The 25,007-nt window shown below is 45.6% G+C and overlaps 1 protein-coding gene across 1 annotated transcript; it reads right to left on the reverse strand.

The window, feature by feature from the left end:
• Positions 1-1,100: 1,100 nt before the first annotated feature.
• Grem1 (gremlin 1, DAN family BMP antagonist) lies at positions 1,101-13,289 on the reverse strand. Its single transcript, XM_020186713.2, has 2 exons — positions 13,076-13,289; positions 1,101-4,892 (listed from the first exon to the last, which is right to left on the reverse strand). Exon 2 carries the CDS (start codon positions 4,889-4,891, stop codon positions 4,337-4,339), a length of 555 nt encoding a protein of 184 aa, XP_020042302.1. The 5' UTR covers position 4,892; positions 13,076-13,289; the 3' UTR covers positions 1,101-4,336.
• Positions 13,290-25,007: the final 11,718 nt, after the last annotated feature.

Here is a 25,007-nt window from a genome sequence, read left to right on the forward strand (position 1 = left end):
TGAATTTGTCTGTAGAATTCTGCTTTCTGCCCTAAAAGAATAAACCAATGAGCACTGAGAATCCTACAATTTTGTATAGTATTTAAGGACCCAGGGGCTGCAATAAAACCATATGAATTCACTGCTTCCTAGTGGTTATAATAACAGTGCCTACCTCATTGATCTAACTGGAGAATTAGTGAGAATTCAAATTAAACCCTTAGCACCATGTATTATGTTAGCACTTCAAACACAGTTGCTAGAATTATTATTGTTGTTGTCATAGGACCGGTATGTCCAAGTGAAAAGGCATCTTAGAAACCCACTAGTTCAACTGCATACCCAAGGAAATAATTCCATTTACCTTACATCCCTATAAAGTCATGTCTAGCATAACTTAAATTCCAAGAAAATGGACTTTGCCAATTCAACGGCAGCTGACTCACTCTCATTATTAGAAAGCTCTTCCTTCTGCCGAACCCCAAATCTTTCTCCTGTTTTTCTGTGGAACATCCTGAAACAAAGCTATGAGCATTTCTTTGTGACAATCCTTCTACTACCTGCAGGCCCCATCCTGACCCTCTTAGCTCTCCTTTGTACTTATGCTGTGGGGGGGAGAGGGGGACTGTAATTATGCTGGGGGGAGGGGGAGGAGAACTGTAGTTATACTGGGAGGGAGGGAGGAGGGGGACTGTAGTTGTGCTTGGGGGGAGGGGCACTGTAGTTTTGCTGGAGGAGGGGGGAGGCAGACTGTAGTTATGCTGGGGGGGAGGAGGAGGGGGACTGTAGTTATCCTGGGGGAGGGAGACTAGTGCTGGGGGGAGGGGGAGGGCTGTAGTTGTGCTGGGGGGAGGGGGAGGGCTGTAGTTGTGCTGGGGGGAGGGGGAGGGCTGTAGTTGTGCTGGGGGGAGGGGGACTTGCAGTTATGCTGGGGGGAGGAGGCTGTTCTTCAGTTGCAGCCCAGCCTTCCCTTGTCTCTAACTCCCACAGAATCTAAGAGGATCTAACATGTTCCTCTTAAAATTACAAGAGCTCTTAGTGTCTCATTCCTACTTCCCTTCCTGTGACAGTGAACCCTGCCCACCCCAACCCTAGGAACACTGCAAGTTAAAACACAAACATGCAGAAAAAAGAAGAGGTTTAATTTATTGGTTGCTCTTTGGCAAAGGTTATGTAGACTATTACTGGGGTGAAAATAAAATTCTAGTTACAGACCCAAACAACATTAAGCCACATTAGCTTTTATGAGACTATTGAATTCCTCACATCTTCATACACAGGGTACTTTGATCATTGTCTATATAATCCTGTCTTGTTTTAAAATGATTAAAGCAGACACAATACATAATGCAGATGATATTAAATATCTTGAAAGATGACAAGTCCATAGAACATCTTCAGCATCAACTGGTCATTGGAAATGTTCCATGTGTGCACTTCTCACCTTAGACGTCCTCCTAGAACGGGCCCCACTGCGATCTGTCCATCTCCATCTGCTCCTCTCTTGTATACCCATATCATAACAAAACAACCTTTAACGTCTTTCTTAATTTTGCTTCAGAAATGTTGACCTTTCAGGAACATTTAATTAAAAAAAAAAAGTTCAGGCTTGACTGTACTTCATCTTCATGGGTCAAGACTGTATTTCCTTCTGCCTGATTGAAGTCTCCTAGGACATACGGTGTGCCATCTTTGTCTCTGCTACTCAGAGGCAGCCACAGAAAGGCTTGAAGTCACAGTGACCAAAGGACTTGAGTTAATAATTACATTAAATAACTTTTGTTTATTCACATTCCACACAGTGGAAACTATCCCTTCTCCAGACTTTTCACCTGTGACTTTTAATTTTGAAGACCTATAATAACAACTTATAGACTTACAGGAGGTGTGTTTCTCTTTTAATGACAAACATAAGATGTACATCATAAGATTCAAATTTCATGTTTGGCATTATTTTAATAGATAAGTCAAGATCACAGCTATCTTGTCATTAAAAATTTGACTGCAATAATGAAAAAATATATATCATTACATCATTGGTGACTCCAATAAAATACGTAACAGATACTGGCATTTTCAGTAAGTGTTGGGTGACTACCATACTGTGCTAGTCTTAATTTAGGCACAGTGAGAAAAGCTGACATTTCCCTCTTTGGCAAGTGTTGTGCTTTTAGGGTATTTATGCGGCTAATTGTTCCAGAGAAGTTAATTTGGAGGAAATTCTCTTTACTTAAGCCAAATCTGACTTACATGCAAGAGTGTGTGGTACGAGGCTACTGTAGCAACTTAAGTCATCCCTTTTGAACAAAATTGCATCTTGTGACAGAATTACAACAAGAGAAATTCAGTATTGTTGGTTCTGAACATCATTTTTCTTCTCTGGTGTGGTTTTACATTTTCAGCTTCTTCCCCCTTTCCTCTCCTTCACCCTCAAAAGTCTGCCTTTGCATTTGTGTGCTTAATTAAATCCATCTTGTTCTTTCTTGTTGGAGAATGTGAATGGTACAGAGTTAAGGCAAGGGCATACAGTGTATACAAAAGGTACAGACTAAGCGTTTGCACAAATTCACCTAGAATAGAATCATCAGTAGTGGAAAAAAGTTTCAAAATTAGACCCAACATTTTGGGTGTTCAAGACAACTTCTGTCTTATGGCATGGTTCCTGTTTAGTTGTTATATGGGAGAGCACTAGACCAAAACAAAACCAAAATTAAAGCAGCTTCTTTAATTGCAACAGTTCTTTAAATGCTGGAGCCTGGATGGGCAACTGAATGCAAATCTGCAATGCTTGTTTTCCAAATGACACCTGATTTGGCTGTGAGGCTGACAAGAGCACTAGGGCATTGCAGGTTGAACCTCAGCCTTACAGAGAACCACTTAGCCAAATCCCATCCACCCTGCACCATGGCCGTTATATAAGCGCTAAGTAGGGCTTGTGAGCACTGAAAGTCAATCAAGCAGAAGACAGCACCTCCTGTACATACAGGAGGGTCACAAGGACCCCACTGGTAGCAGATGAACAGCTAACATCCCCAGAGCTCTGCTTCTTAACCGGATTTCGCTGTAGGTCCTTAGGGAGCAAAGGAAGAAATGGAGGTCATACCCCTGGCATCTCCAGTAGGGAGAGCTAACTGCTACCTCACCAGAGTCTGCCCCTCAATTTCCCTACTCACTCTTCTTCCTGACAGTCTCCTAACAATGGCTAAAACAGAGATAGAAAATGGACTTTTCTGCTGAATGGAGCAGGAAAGCTCTCTTGTCATAGTCTGTTCTTTACTAGCAGGCATATTCCCCATGTAGGCAAAAATTTTGTAATACAGGATTGTGGCCTTCAGAAGCATTATGGCAGAAAAACAAACTGGGGAAAAGCAATGATAACCAAGAAAAAAAATCTATGTAAGGACCTCAGCTTGCAAGGTTTGGTTTTCTTCCTGTCCCTGGGTAGAAGGTTCTATGCCACCTCAGCTGGCCTCCTGAGTGGCACAGGGTCAGGGGCTGTCCTGGTTTAGCTCACTCACATGGTTCTGCAAATACAAGTGGACCATACTGAAATTTTAAGTTGGGTGTTGGGTTTCAGCTAGTCTCAGTAGATCAGAGTGACACCAAGATTAATGAACTTTCGGTAGTCTTATTTCTCATCTGTTCACCTGGGTTCTCTTAAGTACCAGAACCGAATTTTCACTAAAGCCTGGGTCTCACTGCTGCACCTGACTGGTCCTCACCCTCTGCACTCTCTTTGTCACCTTGTCCTGCTTGTCTTTGGTCACACCAGCCTCCCCAGAATTTGGAGGATCTTCACAAGATGGAAAACATTTACATCCATGGTGAAGTGAATCACTTGAGTAATTTTGACTGACATGGGGTAAGACTGAAATAGTCTCTGAGAACCTAAGAGGGGAAGAACTGTGGGAGGGAGAAGGGAAGCTAGCACAGGTTCAGGTTTCAAAGTCTAATGAGACACCAAAGCAGGTCTCTGGCCCTCAGAGTTGCCTCTTCGTTGCTAACATTCATTCTGGTCCCCAGGAAGGCACATGAAAGAGCAACCCAGAACCCAGCACAGCCCTGCCTCTGTGGATGTGAGTTGGGGTGGTGTGGACATTTCAGACCATCCCTGTTTAAAGCAGATAATAGTAGGAAGTGGCTCTGTCAGGGACTGTTTCCTCTGATGTCTGAAAACACCCACAGGCACCCATGCACACACATGCACACAAATTACACACAAGAGGGCTCTAGCCAGAAGGCAGCTGCTGGTGCTTCCAGCCTCTGGTTTTAAGCCAATTAAGAATCAGATTATTGAGTCTGCCTCTGGGTCTGCTTGGGGCCACATCCCTAGGACAGGTGTATGTGTGTGCTTGGCTTAGTCCAAATCAATGGAGATGCAACGACACTGCTTCACACGTGTGACCCTCTTCTTCTTGGTGGGTGGCTGCAGTTCAGGGCAGTTGAGTGTGACCATCATGGTGGTGAATTTCTTGGGCTTGCAGAAGGAGCAGGACTGAAAGGAGCCTTCCTCCTTGCGGATGTGCCTGGGGATGTAGAAGGAGTTGCACTGCCCATAGCAGAAGCGGTTGATGATGGTGCGGCTGCTGCAGCCATCCTCGTGGATGGTCTGCTTCAGCGGCTGGGTTTTGCACCAGTCTCGCTTCAGGTACTTGCGCTCAGTCACATGCAGGGCCTCTTGGCTGGACTCAAGCACCTCCTCCCCAGGGATGGCAGTGCCTCGTCCCTGACCCCGTCCCCGGTTCCTGGAGCCGGGCTGCTGGGGTGACTGAGTCTGCTCCGAGTCATTGTGCTGGGCCTTGTCTGGTGGTGGGATGGCACCTTGGGACCCCTTCTTTTTCCCTTCAGCAGCTGGCAGCAGGGCCCCCAGGAGGAGAAGCAAGGCTCCCAGAGTGTAGGCAATGCGGCTCATACTGGAGGAGGGGCACAGAGGGGAGAGACAGGAAAACTGGCAGGTTAGTTAACTGAAAAGTTAATGACAGCACTTCACATTTTGTATAGCACTTGCTAAACACTTTGGGTAAACTATTTCCTTGACTTCTCACCATATTTCCAGGACTTAGCAACCATTGTTCCTATTCCCCGCCCCCCACCCCCAGCCACCAAGCCCTGGGTTGCACAGTGAATGAGCCAGGATTTACGCTGAGCCAGGACCTAATTCTTCATCACATGGACTTCCCCAAGAATTTCTTCCTGCCTTCTGACACCAGCTACATTTGACTTTGCGTGATGGTCAAATAACTGCAGGCATTCTTGCACTTAGCAATGGGAGACTTTTCATCATTGCCACACATTGGAAAGAGACCCACATGGAAGAGCAGAAGGCCTGGGGCAGAGGGAGAACTTCTGAGGAAGAGCATTGGATGAGTAGACTGGGGACACCGACATTCCTCATGTCATCCTCAACACCACCACATGCATTCGTCTACTTGTTAGGTGGTGAACTCTGTCATTCACCCACGTGTCTATGGATAGGTACAGTTTTTTGGGGGGTGGCTCTGGGGTTGGATTTGAGGGTCTAATCCTTGCAAGGCAGGCAGTCTACAGCTTGAGTCATGCTTCCAGTCCTGTTTGCTCTGGTATTTTTGAGATATGGTCTTTCTTTTTGCCTGGACCACAATCCTCCTCTGTCATACTCCCCACTGTAGCTGAGATGACAAGCACACACCACCATACCCAGCTTTTTCCATTGAGATGGAGTCTTGTGAACTTTTTTTGCCCCAGCTGTCCTCAAACTGTGATCCTCCCAACCTCAGCTTCCTGCATAGCTGGGATGACAGGCTGAAATGGGGTCTCACAAACTTTTTTGCCCAGCCTAGTGGCCAATTGCAATCCTCCTGATCTCAGAGTCCCAAGTAGCTAGAATTACAAACTTGACTCTCCTTGTCCAGCTTATAGGTGCAAAGTTTTGAAGGCAGAAAAATGGCAACAGGTGTGTGCAAATGTTTACATCAATAAATGTCACAGGCACATGGAGTCAATTCATGACAATGAATTCTCAGGGTGGGTCTGGACCAGATATGGGTCAAAAAAGGCAAGGGCAAATGAGCAATAGCATAAAAAATAACTTAATAAATGGAAAAAACCAGATTTGATAAAAACCAAGAAAGCACAGATAGAAAAAAATGAGTGGTGGGAAAGGTGCGCGTCAGATAAAGGAGGATCCTTCCAGAGGCAGGGTATTTAGGGAAGGTAGGACAGACAGAAGAGAGAGGCAAAGGAGGGAGGAGCAGGAGGGGGAGAAGGAGGAGAGGGAGAAGGAGCCTGTAACAGAGAAGTGCGGTCTGTTAGACTCCCCTGGGCGCCTTCTCAGGCAGGACAGTCACCTGGGAAGACTGTGAAATGCAGACTGGGATTCAGTAGGTCTGTAGCCCTCCAGGCCACAGGCGCAGTGGGAGCATTAAAATGTGGAAGGATTTTCTTGTCAGTGAGAGTGGATTCAATCCACAGCCTCCCTCCACAGCCATCTGACAACCTGACTGAAATCCGGAGACTTTCTGCCCCACCCCATGATTTTATGAATCTAAGAACAGGGCTGTGTTGTGCAGTAGTCATCTTTGCTCCCTTCCAAACACCAGTACTATACAACCACTAAGTGCGCTTTAACAGTAACCCTATTGAATACAACCTTCGTCTCCAGGAAGATGGACTAGCTGGCATTTTCATGTAGAGTTATTATCTTTGTTTCAGAGACAAAGGAAGCATCTACCTACATTCCTCCATAAACAGCCTCTGGTAAGGAAAGGCCAGTAGTCCTCAGGCTAATGTCAAGCTAAGTAATTAGATATTACACTTAAAACATCCTCAGATGTCTCCATCTTTCCAACATTACCCTAGTACTTTTGGGCAAGTCCAAGTTTGGAGCTGATAATGTGACATTTAGCTCCCGCTAAACTGTAGGTTCCCTGGCTTTTGTCAGTTTATGTTACAACATTCTGTTCTTTAAACAGAGCCTTTTTTTTTTTTTTTGCCCCAACAACAGCAAAAAATTAATTTCTTTGTTTTGCCTTTTAAAAAATTACTTATGAGAAAAGGCTAGTTATAAAACAGTGCTGATTTTCTCCAGAGACCAGGATAACTTGAACCATGACCATTTAGTCTCCTGGGCAAATGTGAATTTGAGAAGTGTTCACAAGTTTCTGCTGTGTACTCAATTCAGGGCCAAGACCTAAAATAAAACTCATTCACTGCCCTTTTCAAAGGAGAAGGACCGTGCAGACAATCTTCCTCCACACCTACTAAAAATGACCTCCAGACCAAGGTCCTCAGAGTCACCATCACAGAGGCCAAGCTGGGACTGACTATGGAGGTATGTTGACTGCATATGCAGGACCACACCACACCACAAAGCCAGTCCCTTCTTCAAACATCTATCCCCCAAATTAATTTTATTTCTCCAGACCAACTCAGGATCCTTCATATTCTCAACTTTTCTTTCCTGGAATTTTCACATCTGCTATTGAACAAATGTCTAGTCTGAGAGTTGACGACAGCTTCTTCATCATCTGACCCTCAGTACCAGGCACAGAGTGGGTGCTCATTAATATTGTTAAATGAATGGCTGTTATACATCACATGGATTTGGCAGGGTTTCTGGTCTTTGGGGTTCTTTTGGTTGGTTTTGGTTGGTTGAACCCAAGGCCTTATGCATGATCCACAAGTGCTCTACCACTGAGCTACATCCTGCACTTGCTCTTTGCATTTTAAAATGCCTTCACTGGTGGGAACGTGTGAAAGAACCAATTGTGATCCTTTTGGTTTCTCATCCTCAGTGGGACAAACTCCTTCTAGTCAAGGACATTAGATCAAGGGCAAACAAGGGGATTGGACTTTGAGCACATGATAAAAGCGAGAGCACACAAGGGAGGGGTGAGGATAGGTAAGACACCTAAAAAACTAGCTAGCATTTGTTGCCCTCAATGCAGAGAAACTAAAGCAGATACCTTAAAAGCAACTGAGGCCAATAGGAGAAGGGGACCAGGAACTAGAGAAAAGGTTAGATCAAGATGAATTAACCTAGAAGGTAACACCCACGCACAGGAAATTAATGTGAGTCAACTCCCTGTATAGCTATCCTTATCTCAACCAGCAAAAACCCTTGTTCCTTCCTGTTATTGCTTATACTCTCTCTTCAACAAAACTAGAAATAAGGGCAAAATAGTTTCAGCCAGGTATCGAGGGGGTGGGGGGAGGGGGGAGAAATGACCCAAGCATTGTATGCACATATGAATAAAATAAAAATTAAAAAAAAAAAGACTTCCCTAACACTTGTCTTTCTTTGTCTAAGAAAACTCCAAACTTTTACCCTGTCCCTTGAGAGATGCCATGGATTTAAAATTCTAATTGAAGCCATTGGATGCTATGGCAGAAACCAAAATAAGACAGTAAATTTAAAATTAATCAACTGTGGTTTTCAGGTTTAATTTGAACAAACTGCCTGTTCCTATGGGAGCATGTGTACCCCATAAGCCAAAGGACAAGAGTGACAGGCTTGTTTTTCTTTAAAGAAAAGTAAATTTTCTCAAGATATATTAGCATTGGAAAATAAAATTGTTTTTCATTTTTAAAAAGCCTATTCTTTAAAAATCTTTAGTCCAACTGTGAAGCTTTTGAATTCTTAAGCAGAGAAAAGTAAAAACCAACTTCAAGAGCATCAGCCAACAAAGAGTTTAGCTTCCTACAGAACAGCAGGGCTTAAGGTGAAGTAACATCAGTGTGCTTCGGGATGACCAGCCTGAGGAGGACTGAGGGGATGAGAACCAGGGCTCTGTCAGGTGACTGTGACTGTGGTCCATTACCTAAGCCCTTCCTACTCATTGATCACTCAATGAAGGAAACAGGGCTGTTTTGCTTTCGAAATCACAATTGTATCCCCACGAAATCATTTGCACTTTGTAAAAATCACAACTGTGCAGGAAATGAAGAAGACAGTTCTCTTCCACATCAACATCTAGCAGGGTGCCACATAGTCAAAAATTCACTCCAAAAGCTGACCCACACTGAGGTTCCTGAGACTACTACCTAGTCCAGCCATTAGCTGCAAGCACTTTATGGAAATTTCCATTTCTAAAGTAGCCTGTTCACATCACTAAATTTAGTTGCATCCTAAGAACTCCGAGTGCATCAAGACACCCTCAGGCCTCCTCGACAAGCAAGGTCATTCTTCTTTCCAAGCCCACCTTAATGTCCCCTTAATGTATTTCTACTCCAAGTAATATGGTTACATTTTCATGGGGAGCTTTCTCTGCAACCAGCAAGCTTCACCCCACCCTCACCTCTCTTTTTCTTCTTCTTCTATTCTCCTCTCTCACTCTCTTAGGTCAGAAGACAAAGGCTCAAAGCAGGTTTTCTCTATCTCATGCTTTCCTTCCAGTTTCTCCTAGTGGCCAAGAGTAAACACCAGCAAGTAAGGTAAGCCTTACTACCCACCTCTACCTTGACCTGTGCAGGTCAAGACAGTTCAACCCATTCTCCACGAGGGTTCTGAGAACATACTTTCTTTAGACCTTGGATACTCAGAAGTACATATGGTATGTGTGACGTGATTCCATGTTCTTGATGTCTTTGGGAAAGCTTGGACCAGCTGCTTTCAACACTCCTCTTGCTATATTTCTCAATCAGCCAAGCAACCTGCTCATACAATCAGCTAAGTTGTGTTTTGAGTGAGAATTGCAGTGAAAGCCAGATGTCTGAATCAAAGTTTAGAAAGACATTCAGCAGGCATGACATCAAAACATTCTTCCAGCATGAAACATGATGGAATTGACTGTACATATTCTATGTGTAGGCCCTCACTCCTCCTCAGGCTGGTTATCCCGAAAATAATCCATCCCTTTTTCTCAGAACTAAATTTTGAAAAGATTAAAGGTTATTTTTAACTTGACCTTTAATTAAAATAATAATCAACTTTTAGAACTTAAGGACAACATTCCTTAGTAAGAAAAGGTTGATTTTTTTTCAGACAAGATGCAATAAGAAGATAAGAATGTTTGGCACGTCAGTAGATGATCAAACCTCATTCCCTACGCGTTACAAGTCCCTTACCAATAACTTCCCTGTTCTGAAGACCATTTCAGAGAAATCAGGCTGCACAGGGCAGGGAGGAGACCACCTGGTAGTGAAAGGTCTAGTGTCTCTATGTTCATCGGAAGATTTTTTTTAGTGGAGTTAATGATCAGATGCAGTTCTTGAGGTCAACAGGAAATGAGTCAGAAGATATAAATATTAAGTGTTCACTGAGCAGCACTATTGAGTGACAGCCAAGTTAGAGACTGTGTGTTGTAGAGAAAGACATGTTAATCTAAAGTAGGATTTAGGATTAAATTCAGAACCACCCTGTGATATGTCCTGGTTCTGTATTGAATCACTACTTTTCCCAACACTGCCACTAATAACAAAAATGACCTTTTATTTATTTCTGAGCCTTTACTATGCCAGGCATAGTAAATTCTATCTGAATTCTATCATTTATTTTCCACAACAAAATATGAAGTAGATGACAATGTCTTCCTTTTACCAATCAGGAATCTATCTAAGGTCATATAGCTTATTAGTGGGAAAGCCAGGGCTGAGCCCTGTTCTTTCTGTACCCCAACCCACTGTTCCTATGACACCCAGGACTGTATTTGACAAGGGACCTGTGGATTTATTTTCTAATGTCATAAAATTTGAAGAGTATTGTCAATCTAATGATTATCTATTTTGTATCTTCATGTTTACATGTGAAGGAAAAGACTTCTCTGTGCCAGGAATCCTTCCTGTGTACTCCACAGTTGGTTCTAAGAGCATATGTTAGAACGAAAGAAAATTCTTTGCAGATGTAAAACCTGGGCCTCTGAGTGCCCATCAGTCAGAGGGCACAGTGACCTCTCCTTCCCTTTACAGAAAAGGTTTAAGTTTTCCTGTGCATCTTTCACTCTTCCTTCTAGAATGTACTTCACATCTTTGCTGTCAACAAGAGTTTCTTGGGGAAACCGTCTGTGGCATAAGTTTCTTTGTATTTATCACATTTAATACTTGATCATTAAAGACTGTGGTCACCCACAGCTTCAACGAGAAGAAAAGGCGGCAGGTGGTAGTCAAAGATGGGGGCTAATATGTTTCCTTTCTTCCCTTGTATGCACTCACAAGAAGCCTGCATTAGCCAACCAGGATTTCTTACAGATCGTGAGGTACCAAAACTTTCACTCAACGTTAACTTTTAAGAAAATAGGAAAGCTGTGAAATTACAAAGTTTACAGAAGTCTCTAATTCTTACAGTGACCTGGGGGGGTTAAACACACACACACACACACACACACACACACACACTCATCACAGCCACTACAGTTCTAAAAAGCCCTTAAATAATTAGTAAATACTAACAATTCCAACAGAGCAATTTAACCCGTGATAGTAATCAAATCACCCACTTTTTGTAGACCTGGGGAGGGGCGGTGGGAAGAAAATCTAGTTTTCTTAAGATCCTTTTCCTCTTTGCTTTGAAAGTCCATACCCTCAAGTCCCCCGTGCTCCCTGCCTTCTCCCCGCCCCCCCAAAAAAAGGAAAAAAAGGGGTGAGGGGGAGAAGGGCAGCCTTAGGGTGAAAGCAAACCCTTGCCCTGGAATGGAGTTATCTTAACCTCTTCTGTGCTATTTATTTAACTTGTAAGCGCAGTAAGAAGGAAACCACTACCCTGGGGTCCCTGGATGGCTTAAAACCCTGGTGACCCACTGAACACAATAGATTGTTTTAAGTCAGTTCGTGTCCTGGCACCATCTCAGGGGAACATAAACAGACGCGCACCACGCGGTTTTAGTCTTTCCATCAGGAGATCCAATTACCTACTGACGGTCGCCTCTGCCCTCGGATCATTTAGGGGGAAATTTTAACCCCTAGCTCCGAAGCTATATTTCTGCCTAAAAGAGTCGGTCTAGGAGGAGAAGGCAGCCGCTGGGATAGCCTGTGAGCCCTCCTGGGCCGCGCGGGAAGGTGTTCATAGCAAAGCTTGGTCGTCCCAATCTTCCCCGGTTTGTCCAGAACGGTAGCCAAAGTGGAGCACAGGAAAACGCCAAGCTGGGGTGTCCACCGGGCGGGACTGGGTTCTGAAGGCAATGCCGAAAGAGAGAGCGGTGTCTGTTCCTTCCAAACCTGAAGTCTACAAATAACTACGACCAAAAAAGGTGACAGCCCCATCGACTTCCCCTCAACCTTGCCTTGCTCCACAAGCCGTAGGGGAGTCACTGGAATGAGCCAGGCAGGGAAGGACAACTAGGGGCGACCGGCGCATTGGGGACCAGCGCCCGCAGCCAGGCGCACGTCTTGGGTCGCTGGCTAGGCGAGGCTGACGCCTCTGGGTACAGATTAAGGAGCACCCGAGAGAGAGGGAAGTGACCAGTGGTCGCAGTCCGGCGCCTGCCAGTCTGCTGCTCAGATCAGGGGTGCGTGGGACCCGGGAGGCTCGAAGGGGAAACCTGAGCGCTCGCTAGTGCAACCGCATGCGAGTGTGTGCGGCATGTGCAGTGCGCCCTGCGCGCACCGCGGGATCGCGAAACCCCGCGCCTAAGCGCACTGCAGCTTCGGGGTACTGGACACTGCGGTTTCTGCGGTGGCTGAAACCAGATTGGCAAAAACGCCTGTCGCGGATTCTCCGAATCCCCATCCCGTGGCAGAATCACTCACCGGGCTTCGACGAGCCCTTAGGACACCCCAGCCCTGGCTCTATGCCTCACACCCACCTGGGTCCCTCTCGGAGAAGCTCGCCGAGCCGTCTGCTGTGCCCTACCCCGCTGTCCCCGCGGTAAGGGCGAGCTCGGCAGGCGCTGCAGCTGCAGGCACCTGGAGACTGCTAGTGGGGTCCCAGAAGAAGGAAGTGGGGCGCAGGGTCCCCTCCCGCTCCTGACACCTTCGTTCCCTCCGTTCCCCTGCGCAGGGAGGTCTTGGCATCTGCCACCTGGGCCAGAGGAACGCCGCGATGGTTCCTCCCTGGGAATCGCAGAACCTTGGCGCATCGAATGCTGCCGAGCGTCTGAACTAAGCTGGACTTGGGGATCCCGCACACATAGATGCACATGCACACACACGCACACACACCACTCTCCGGGGCTTCTGCGCTCACCTGTCAGTGCGGTGGGTGTTCCGGGCCTGAGCTCTCCACGCGTGGTGCTGCGTGCGGCCGCGGCCGGAGCCGCCCTGGCTGGGCGCGGGTGAGCGGGACTGGGACGGGCACTCCTGCTGCGCACTGGGTCGCCCGGTCGGTGAAGGGCGCACCGAGTGTCGGGCATCTCACTCGCTGCGGTTTAAATGCCGACGGCCCCGGGCGGCGCCTCTCCATTGGCCAGGCGCCGCCGCCCGCTGGACTCGCTGTCGCCCCCGCCCCCGCACCCCCCTGCTTGCCGGCGGGGTCCCCTCTCCGCCCGCCTCGCCTCTTTGTCTGCTCCCCCGCCCTGCCGGCTGCGAGAGGTCACCCCAGGGAACCGCGCCTGGAATGCACAGCAAATCACATTTTCCGCTCCCGTTGGAGAGGGAAGCGCGGGAGGAAGTCCCCCGGCCCCGGCCCCTCGCTCCTCCGGGGTCCCGAGTCCAGGCGCTTCCTCCAGCCCGCTCGGTTCCGCTCTGCCTGCGCGCTCTGCAGCCCAGGGGCGCAGGGAGAGCGGGGCCCTCACGCGATCGCGGCCGCCCAGACCCTGGAGGGTCAGGGCTGCGGGGCGCTCGGGTCCGCACCTTGGAGGGCCCTGACTGCGCGCCCGCGTTAACTCCGCGGGCCTGTCACAACCAGCGGGAGCTGGTCGCCAACCCGACACCGCCTCTCCTCGCCAGCTTCCCGGCTTTGCGCTGGAACGCCGCGCTCGGCTGTGCGCGCCGAGAATAAAACTAAAGGACCCTCAGCGGCCGGCTCCTTAGTGGCCTTAGGAGGAAAAGAGCAATCGCTAGGCAAGAAGGGCGCTGTACAGCTTTTATAGATGGATAAATCTGGAGAAGAACAGGGCTGGCGAGGAGAGAAGTTGCCATAGTTTAAGACAAAATCCTGCGTATGGGAGACAGATGCCACGTTCTGTGTTGTTCCCAACACCCGGATGGCTAGAGGAGAGCTCGCTCGCCGAGGGTGGGGATGTTTTTCCATGAACATGTTCATTTGCTCTCCTGGCTTGAAAAACGGGTTCCTCACAGAGCCCTAAATTCTGAGTGTTGAAATTGCAGTTTGTGCAAAAACCAGCCCGTCTGCAAGGCCTGCACGGAGTCCACCAGGCGGATCAAAAGGAGATCTTGAAAAAGACGCCTAGGAATTAAAAAAGTTGAAGTCTGTATCGCCCGAGCAAAATAACCAAAACAGTGAAACGCATCCAGAGATAGTTAGGGTACATCAGGGATTTAAGCACTTAGCTAAGGAAAACAAAAGAGAAAACATTGTAACTTTTTTCTCTTTAGTAAGATGTTAGGAGAGGAAGCAAGAAACATTGAACACCTAGTAGGAACTTCAAAAATTATAAAATCAGTGAAGCAAGAAGGAAGCCTGCCTTACCTTGGTATCTGGGGAATCTGAGTCTGACATTTGTGCTGGTGAGGACGAGGATTCTGTAGGTGAACTCCTTCTGCACTTTACATGTGTCTCAGTCTTTTTTGTTGTTGTTAAATCGATCCACTAACCCCATTTTATAGGACCATTCCGTTGACCTAAGGGCCCATCCTGGCCAAGTGGGCTCCTGGAGAGAAAGTGGAAAATACACAAAATGCTTGGACAATGAAGAGTTGGATCTACACCCTGTGTGACAAGTCGCATGGAGCCAGCTATTCTCAGTGTGAGAACCCTTCCCCCACAGAAAAAGGGAGCGTGTTTGACAAATTCATTAACTCTGCCTCATCTAAAATCAAAGTTTTCATCGCATTTTTCCAGATTCAGACAAAGTGCCTCCAATAAAAATCCAAAGAAGTTTAATTTACCTCTTGAAAGGAAAGTGCTTGCTTTTGGAGCCCTGGCACTGGGGTTTTACAAACTTTATCTAGTAAATATTTATCACTGCTACTCTGCCTCAGGAAGCTCTCTCTCTCTCTCTCTCTCTCTCTCACTCTCTCTCTCTCTCTCACTATCCCAATCACTGCATCATTTTCTTCATTGTCACCCATCTCTCTTTCCCTGTCAACAAAGAATTTCTTTCCCCTAACGTGTAACTTCCTGAAGGCAAGGGCTCTCTCTATGCTGGGCACTTTGGCTACATGAAGCAAGGGAATAATGTCCACTCAGAACTGGGATTCAGTAAATACCTGTATTCCCACTAAGATTATTACCTGAGTCAAGTGCTTAGGACAGAACCACCATGAATATGGAAAGTGCAGGTCCTTGCCTCCAGAGTTTACAGTTGCCTGTATTTGTAAATACAGATGTGCAAGGTTTTTGCCACGAATTTGTATTCCCTCAGCTCGAAACCAGGCACTGCCAAGCATTGTACAGTCAGGACAAAGGCGAAAGAGCAAATGCTCCTGAGAAGACTTGAAGCCCAAGTGCGTCAGTGATTCATGCCTTGTGTAAGAGGGGAGGGCATAGAACGATTCGGTACCATCCAAGTTAAGTGTTTAAATCTGAGATGCCTGAACAATGATTACTAATGGATGAATTTCACTTCATGAAACCACTTTCAAGCTGTTTTGCAGCTATGTGAGAAGACGAGACGCTGGCTATTGGCTACTGGTTTGTCAAGTCCTGTTCTCCTGTACTGCCCACCTGTCTATACTGCAGCATCTGTCAGCAAGCGTCTAACCCCAAGAGGCTGATGGGAGCTACTCTGTCAATTTGGGGAAGAACTTTAAAGACCTTTGTAGGGACGTTTTGCTTAGGTCTGCAGAAGTATTGACAGCTTCATCCAATGACAGGAACTGCCTGTGCATCTTGCTCTGGATTCTCATTTGGAACTAACCTGGTGTGCCTCTTCTAAAGAAAAAGAGTGCTAAACAATGAACTTACCAATGCTTAAAGAACGGGTATTTATAACAGTCAAATAACAATTAAATAATGTATGTCCAGAATGGATTCCTGTTATAAATGAATAAGATAAAGACCCATAAATAGCCCAACAGGACAAAGAAAATGGCAAAGTACGTGACTAGCAATTCACAAAAAAAAGAAACCTGGACAGCCAACAAACATGACACAATGCTGGATTATATAGATTATTACAGCAAATTAGAGATCTACAGAGTGAAGTCGGGCTTGGTCTTCACTTTTGCTAGGTCTGTCAGATTAGCAAGGGTTTAAAAGCCTGAAATAGCTAGCATTGCAGAGAATGGATTTCCGGAGGAGTGGCTCAAGTGGTAGAGTGCCTACACTGCAAACAAGAAGTCCGGAGTTCAAACCCCAGTACAGCCAAAAAGAGAAGCATATGGAGAAGCAGTAATGGAATGCCTTGCTAGTGAGATGGGAACTGGTGTGGTCATTCCAGATCCATTTGTCAATGTGCAAAATTAACTGCATGCCATGCCATCCCCCAGTCACTCCACTTCTGGGTGAAGACCTTAGAACTTGAACGCACTGGAGGACTGTGAACCTGGGTGACCATATCCTCTGTGCTGTCACAGTAGCCACCTTAATGTCATTCAGTGGGAACAGAAGACAGCATAAGAAATTACTTCACTCATATGACAAAGGCTATGAAGCTACCAAAGAAAAGGCTAGATTCTCATATTTCAACAAAGAGCTCAAAAACTGTGACATTAAAAAAAAAAAGTTGACTGGAGAGCATGGTTCAAATCAGCTTGCCTAGCAAGCTCCAGGTCCTGAGTTCAACACCCTCCAAAAAAATGTCGTAGAGTAGTACAAGATGTCAACTGATCTGCCTGAAGGCTGGCTCCCACCTATCTACCTTGCTATCCACACATGTGCAGTAAAACGTTCACAGTGTCCTGTACATGAAAAGTGCAGTGTAAATTCTGAACTGCCAAGCACAAGTATCTGAAAGAATGAATTACTTGGATCATTTTACTAAAACCCTACCTCATCTTTCGTGTACAGCACACGTGCAGTGCGGTGTGCAGAAGGTGAGCATGTGACAGTGAGGGCATGGTTCTTCACGGTCAGTATGCAGGCACAGTGGAAATAACTCTGAACTTGGAGTCAGAAAAATTAGACAAATGGGGGCCAGGTGCAGTGGCTCATCCCTATAATCCAGCTACTCCAGAGGCAGAGATCTTGATGTTCACAGTCCAAGGCCAGACCCTGCAAAAATGTGAGACCCCAATCTGAAAAATAACTATAGCAAAAAGGACTGGGGGTGTGGCTCAAGTGGTAGAGCGCCTATCTAGCAAGCAGGAGGCTCTGAGTTCAAATCCCAGTACTGTAAAAAAAAATCAGAATAAATTCCTGGTTCCTCCTCATAGGCACTGAGTGCCTCTGGGTTAGATAATTTAACCCACTGATCCTAAATTCAATCACCCATGTTACAAGGATGGCAATTTTGCTGGGTAGATGGTGAAATTGAGTGAACTAACCTTGGAGAAAATGCCAGATGGCTTGTAAATGTACCAAGGTTCCCTTGGGAGCTGAAACCAAAAAGGTTACACTAATGTCAGCATGGGTTGTGTGCCATTCTTAGACTTGCTTTGCACAACACGGCGGACAGCACACCCTAGGAGTTTGAATAACGGTACTAAGTGGGTACCTGCAGAGATGGAAGGTAGGAGAAATCATATCATGGTGAATATGAAAAAGGGAAGGCAAGAGAGTCAGAGGAAAGAGAGAGGTACAGGAAGGAAGGAAGGGGATGTGTGGAGAGGGAGGGAAGAAGGCAGAGGGAGGCAGGAAGGAAGAGAGGGAGGGGAAGTCACCACTGCACTGAGTGGCACAGAACTCCTCTTCCCTGTCTCCAGTGACCTCTGCTTTGGCAGAACCTAGACAGGGAGTAATTACTGCACAGAAGAGCACAAACAGAACAGCAAGCCCTCTGGCCGTCTTATTTGCACAATAGTTATCACTTTAACCAGCCAGGCACGGTGGCTCATGTCTGTAATCCTAGCTACTAGGGAGGCTGTGATGGGGAGCATCTGGGTTCCAGGCCAGCCCCAGTGAACCCAGCAATGGTTAAAATAGGAGGTCATGATCTGGGTCAGCATGGGCAAAAATCAAGACCCTAGCTCCAAAATAACCAGAGCAAAAAGGCCTGAGGCAGAGCTCAAGGGGTAGAGTACCACCTAGCAAGCATGAGGCCCTGAGTTCAAACTCCGATATTGCAAAAAAAAAAATCATTTTAAACAAAAGTTACTATGGTCCTAAGAATGTTTCTACTGCAGTGGTATCTGAGGAAGGAGACAGAAGAATCCAGGTGCAGAGCAAGAGGCTGCACCCCCATGCTGAAAGTGCAGACAGACTGGGACTGAAACAAGGCAGGAAGGGAGAGGCAGAAATGTGTGTCTTAGCAAGAACACACACATGCAGTGCCTACATGGAGCAGCGAGCCCACCTGCCTGCACACTGAGTGACTCTGCGGTGGCTGGAGTTTGCTATTTGTTTTAAGCTCTGTGGTGTGACACTACTCCTGTGTATAATAAATGGGACTGTGCTCAGATATGGGCTGTTTTCCCTCAGTTTGAATTGCTAATCTTCTTCATTTTCTAACTTTTGAAGGCATGCCATGTTAAAAAAAAAAAAAAGCACATTCTACTACTGAAGTGAGGCCACTGGTTTGACCCCCATGCCTCTGCTCCCGGCTCCTCATTCTGTCCCCTTTGGCAAAGTGACTTCATCTCCAGTCTTGGACCTCTTGAATCCTCACTGTGGATGAGGATTCATCTTTCAGGATTTACCTGTTCACTTTTTTGTCCCTTTTTGAAATCGTTACACATGAAATTTTGCTCCTGCTGTAACCGTCCTACAAGTCACTAGTACTTGGTACATTGCATTTTTTATTAGCATATGTTAATAGTTGAGAAAAGCCCAGACTCAAAGGCCACATGTCACATGCTCTTGCTCATTTGTGGGACCTGGATCAAATGACGATGATGACAATGAGGATGACGGGACATAAATGTACATGGGGGGGGGTCTGTCTGAAGGGCCAGTGGGAGGGGAAAGGACAGGACACCGAGGGCAAAGAGAACGAAGTGTGCTATATCAGAAAAACCTTCAAAGATCATTTGAAGGGGGGCGTGGGAATGCAACAGGGGCAAACTGCACTGATCACATCTGTGGGATTACCACAATGAAACCCTCTCATGTTATTTAACATATGATAATTCAAAATAAAATAAACTTTTTATTTACGAAAAGTTAAAAATAAAAAGTACCCCTAAATGCCAAGTGATTTAAATAACTCAGCAGTTGATATTGTCAAGACATCTGATTGTGAAATGTGTGTGTATTTGTGGGGACTCTGACTTGGGTACCACATGACTTTACTTAAGAATTATGAACACATGGCCTTTGAAAACTCAGATAGTCTCTGGTTTCCTAGGGTTTTGTATAAAACCTCAGCCCTGACTTACTGCCTCCTGATAATTGTTACTCAAGAATGCATGGCTCTATTTGTTAAATTAGGAATTTATAAGTGAGCTCGGTGTTAGGAGTTCTGCTCAAGGCACCAAAGCATGGAATGAAGGCGGGAAGGTAAATTCAAGACTGCTTTCACTTCTGAAGACAAAGTGAACTTAAGTGCTGGTTTGCACTTGGTTCACCCAGGGTCCAAGTTTAAGTCTCTCTTAGGTCTTGGCTCCTTCTCTACTCCCTCCCTTCCTAGATTAAAAGGTTGGATCATCTGGAATACGAGTTCTCATTCCTTTTTAAAAGAACGATGAGAAATGTAAACTGTGGGCTCCTCGCTGCTTGTGTCAGAGCGATACATGTGTGCTTTATATAAACTAACCATTCGTCTATTAATGTTTGCAAAGAGCTTCTAGACATGAGGCATTTGGGACAAACTCTCTAGAGAAATGTGGTGCCTTGCAGAGAGCATCAGAGGAGGACGAAAGCAATTGTGAGAGAAATGCATCTGTCTTCACATCCACAATGTGAGCGGAGCCTCCCAGACTGAGACTGAGAAAGATCCAAAGAGTCCAGTTGACCTTAGCTGTGACATTTACTCATCTGCGTGACCAGAAGGATAAGATACAGCGGATATATTTGAAGTAGGTAGCACCACTGTGTCCCCAGACGCTACCTTCTGGGTGCTCTGCCCTGGCCTCCCCCATGCAGCGGTCCTCTGCTTTCGACATGGGCCCGGGTGGTGAAGTGTTCTCAGACTCCCAGGACTTGTGTCCACCCAAGCACTTGAAGACTGTAAGGTGTGACTCTTTGCCATGGAGACATAGAGACAAAGAAGAAAAGCTTTCCCAAAAATCACTCACAGTGATTTATGCCATAGCTATGTTGCTAGGCAAAGTGATCCATGGATGTCTGTAGACAGGGCAGGGTGGACTTTCCTTAGAGAAATTTTTGTAGCTGTCTCTCAGTACATGGCGAAAAGGCTGCCTGGCCACGACCTCAGGACAACAGCCTGCACCTCTGGTTATGCTTCCAATCTCCTTTGGAAGGAAGGAAAAGAGGAGGAGAAGAAGAAAATAAGGCAGCAAGAGAAGGAGGAAAGAAGGAAGGAAAGGCAAGAGAAGAGAGAAAAGGAAGAGAGAAGGAAGATAAGGAGAAGGGAGAGTATAGGAATCTTTAAATAAGAATGAGAGATGATTTCAGAAAATGGCAGTTTCCCTTAAGTCATATCTAGGCTTCAGCTTTAGAGGGGAAAGTGTCTATTTCTTTTTTTGTTTGCTTGTTTTTGTTTTTGAGATAGGGTCTTTCTAGATAGCCCAGGCTGGCCTTGAACTTGAGATTCTTCTGCCTCAGCCTCCCCAATGCTACCCATGGCGGTCTCTAAATGGCTATTTTGATGTCAGTTATTACTATGTGAGCTCTGTGTCATCAGTCTAGGGACAATAATCTAGGCAGTAGGAAGAGAAATTTCAAAGAGAGAGTGTGCTCTGACATGAATATTTAATACAGACATGAAGTTGCACAAATACAGCTGAGGACGTGAGAGAAGGGGCAGGCAGCTGGTAGGAAGAGCCCACTTTTCCTGGACCCCTGTTCTTGCCTGGCTGTCTCAGTCTCACTCTCAGCAAATCCAACCCTTGGGCAAAGGGGGCCTGAGTAGCTTGCGGGTAGCCACATCCGTGCTTCGTCTGCCGCTCCTCTTGTCCAGCCCATCCATCTCTAGTGAATTCCACTCTCCTTCAAGCCTCCTTCTCAGGCCATTCAGCAGTCGTGAGTCTCTTGTCACAGTTCTGCTCTATTGTGGTCACATGTGTGCAGGGCACATCTTCTTCCATGGAACATGGACTCCTCTCTTGAGTCCTGAGGATCTAGCACAGGCCGAACAGAACCTGGAACTGTGATGTGTCAGGTACATCATCTCCATTCGTTCATCTGTCGCCTGAGGGAACTTTTAGAAGCCCCAAGACTGGAGCCTATCCAGTACTTGGTACTGTGGTTTAGGTACTCGGCTGGAGCCCACCCCAGTCCAGGTCATGGTCCCTTCTCACCTGGATGGTTGAGAATGGCATCTTTACTGTTCTGCACGCCTCTAAACTCACACACTACACTTGCCTAATGCCCTGTCTTCTTAATCATGCCCAACTTTTAACTTATCCAGTTTGCTGGTTCACGTAGTTTTTATCTGTCTCCTCCACATGTCTCTAAGCTCTGTGGGAATGAGAACAGGCTCTGTGTTTCACCGTCTCCTGGTCTCTGCACGGTGCACGGCATACACAAATGTCTTTGAATGGGTAGGTCAAACGGGGAGAGTTGTTCTCACTCTCCTTCATGTTATAAGCCTTCTCTTGTCTGTTTTCCTTGCCCCTATTTTTCGTTTCTGCCTTTTAGCTGGAACTCACTGGAGGGCTAAGCGTTGACCTCATGTAGCTGGGGGCCCTCAGTGGAGCCTCGGTCGTTAGTTTTGCTGTGGAATCAGAAGCACATCCCTGTGCTTGTGTGTGTCCTGCTCATTAGGAACAGCCATGCCTCTGACGCCGCAAGCTGTGGATTTCAACTGCACCCCATAAGTTCTCCTCGTAAAACCAAGCAAAAGATTACAACCCTCAGACACCAAAGAAGTTGTGTGTTCTGTCTTGTAGGATAGCACTCACTTCACTAAAACTATTACAGAAAAGTATCATGAGAAATTAATAATGCACTATTGCCTTGGCTTTCTGGGAGACCTTGGCTATATGTTGTAGGAAAATATTCTTTTTCTTAAGCTAGTGAAGAAGGTTATAAAGGAAGAAAACAATATTGACTAACAGAATTTTGAGTATATGGCCAGGAATATTGCACATTTTACCACTGTTTTTTTTCCCCCTCTTTTTTTGAAATAAGGTCAAATAACTAAGTTCATTTGAAGAGCATCCCTAGTTCCAAAATGCCTCTTCCTTCACTACGCAGCGAGGAAGGAGTAAGTATCTCATCATAATTCTTCCTGAGGAAGTGGTGTGGCAACAGCATTTTATAATGGCTATGTGGCTTCTGGAAGCAACTTGAAAGCCACAGGAGGTTTGGAAGGGCCACAAGGGAGGAGATGGGCTGTGGAGGATGGTCTGGAGTTTTAGAAATAAATTTATGTGAAGTTGAGGAGTGTGTTTCAGACCTTGGTAGAATTTTCTGAGACTAATTACAGCCGTGTCTAGGTCAGCAGACTGCTCATAAACCCTGGGTTCTTCCCCTTCTCTCCTGGGCCCTTATCTTCACCTATCCTCACACCAGTTTTTGATTTCAATTGTGTGCAAACTGACCATATATCAGAGCCACTGAAAGAACTTGAAAAAAAATTATTTTCAGAATCTTGTGGGCGAGGGCCCAAGAATCTGTAATTTTATGATGCTCTCCGTATGGTACTGGTAAGTAGTCAGACTTGGGAGTCACTGGTGTAGTGTAAAGAATTCCATTTATCCCTAAGCTCAGACACCAGCTACCTGAACAACTTTTGACAACTTGACTCTTGGACTGTGGGAAATAGGGAGGGTGACACCTACACCCCAGGGTCATTGGAAAACCACAGGAACTTACATATGTGATCCACCTCAATGTGGTTTTATTTATTTATTTGGAGGTCTGGATTTGAACTCAGGGCCTTGGCACTTGCCAAGTGAGTGCTCTATCACTTGATTCATGCTCCCAACACTTTTTTGCTTCAGTTGCTTTTCAGATAGGGTCTCACTTTTTTTGCCCAGGGCCAGCCTGCATCTGGATTCTCCTATCCAGCACAGTTGGATGACAAGCATACACAACTACACCTAGCCCATTGGTTGAGAAGGAGTCTTGTAAACACTTTGCCCAGGCTGGCCTTGAACTGCCATCCTCCCGATCTCCACCTCCTGAGTAGCTGGGGTGACAGGCATGAGCCATCTCTTCCAACCACTCAGTGTGACTTGAACAGGCTCAGTTAGTCTGCTGGTGACCTAGAAGCCAGCAGAGTTTCTTTCTGGGAAAGTGTTGAGCTTCCTCTTCTGTGCTCAATTCCATATGAAACATGGGTTTCTCCCTTCACTAGTCACCAAGGATAAGGCCATATGTAGATGAATCACGAAACCATTATGACATGTGTTCTAAGAGCCTTCCAAGTTCATGGCTGCAAGAAACACTCAACATTTAATGTGTATTGTTTTTCGATATCTCTTTCCAAATTGCCAGTACAATTTCCATTTCTGGGAAATAACATAGACATGTCTGGATCCAGCTCTTTTATCTTTGCATTGCTAACTGCTCTGTTTTCCCTCTTTCTTCCCATCAAATTCTCATATTTTGACATTTTTAAGACCAGCTCTTCCTTGATCTTTTCCTTCCTATTATACACTGAATTGAAATGAGCCCATTCTCCTTGTGAGCCTTTTCTCCAAACACAAACTGTTCTGAAGTTCAGACTGTCTTTCTGTGAGTGGGTTAACATCACAAAAAGCTTGTGGTTTCACCCATCATAAACAAGAGCGTTTTAAATGAGCTCTGTTTCTTTTCTCCCAAGAAACATAGAAAGGTTGGGACAAAGTAAAATGAATTTACAAAAAGAAAAGCTAGTTATTAAAAATAATGGTGATAAAATATGTAAATTGATTCAGTGGGAAGAATTGTTAAGCTGCTTTAGCTTAAAAGGAAATATTCTCATCGGTATCCATAATGAATCAGAAGGAAAACACTTTTGCTCCTTGAAAAAGCTTTATTCTGTTCAGGGTTCACAAAATGTATCCAAAATAGCCCTTTCTGCTAGGATGTGAGAAGAGGCAGATTGCATGTGCCAGCATCCGGTCACACTTCATTTGGGAACGTTGCAGCTTTTGGTTATTCAACCAGTTGATCTGAGCACATCAACAAACATAGTATGAGCTGCTGACAGTGTTTCATATCAAACATATCCATTTGCAAAAGTAGAAGACATACTATATTTACATTTTCAATCCTCCCCTTTACTTAACAAAAATGCTGCAATGTGGTTTGAGTTGTGAATCTATTGAAGACATCTTTGATGAATCAATAGTCAAGGCATATGTAAAAAGTGATTTGGAAAATTTTCTTGGGTTGGTGGTGGTGGGAGGATATTGGAGCATCTCTCCTTTTTCTTTCTAGCTCTTCCATTGGCTCTGTCGCTCCCTAAATTCATCTGCTCTGCAATGAAAATAACTCCCTCTCCCGGGCCAAGCTCTTCCAGGGCATCCTGGAGTATGAATGACTCATTACAAGGTTATTTGACCTTCTTGGATACCTGGTGCTGTCTCAATATGATGGATTATTCCTCTGTCAGACACCCTAAAGTAGCATCATTCAAGCTGAAGACTTCCTGTAGTTTGGGATGTTAACTAAGCTAAGAGTCCAACCTCAAAATCAAGCAGAAAAAAGCCAACGCATACTGAGGAGTGAGGAAGACAAGCCTCCATCTTCACACAAATATGCCATCGTACATTGAGGGAGTAATTCCTATGTCAGCACTCTGGTACAGCTTGAGTTTGATGCCTTTGCTGCATTACTCACTTTCTTTAGAAAACACTTTCTTATTTTACCAAAGAAGAAGGCTGGAAAAACAGTCTAAACTTCTGTA

The sequence above is a fragment of the Castor canadensis genome, chromosome 2 (assembly GCF_047511655.1).
Source record: "Castor canadensis chromosome 2, mCasCan1.hap1v2, whole genome shotgun sequence".
NCBI classification, from domain to species: Eukaryota; Metazoa; Chordata; class Mammalia; order Rodentia; family Castoridae; genus Castor; species Castor canadensis.

Coding starts and splice junctions, on each gene's coding strand:
- Grem1 (XM_020186713.2), bottom strand. CDS start 4,891: ATGAGCCGCATTGCCTACACTCTGGGAGCCTTGCTTCTCCTCCTGGGG.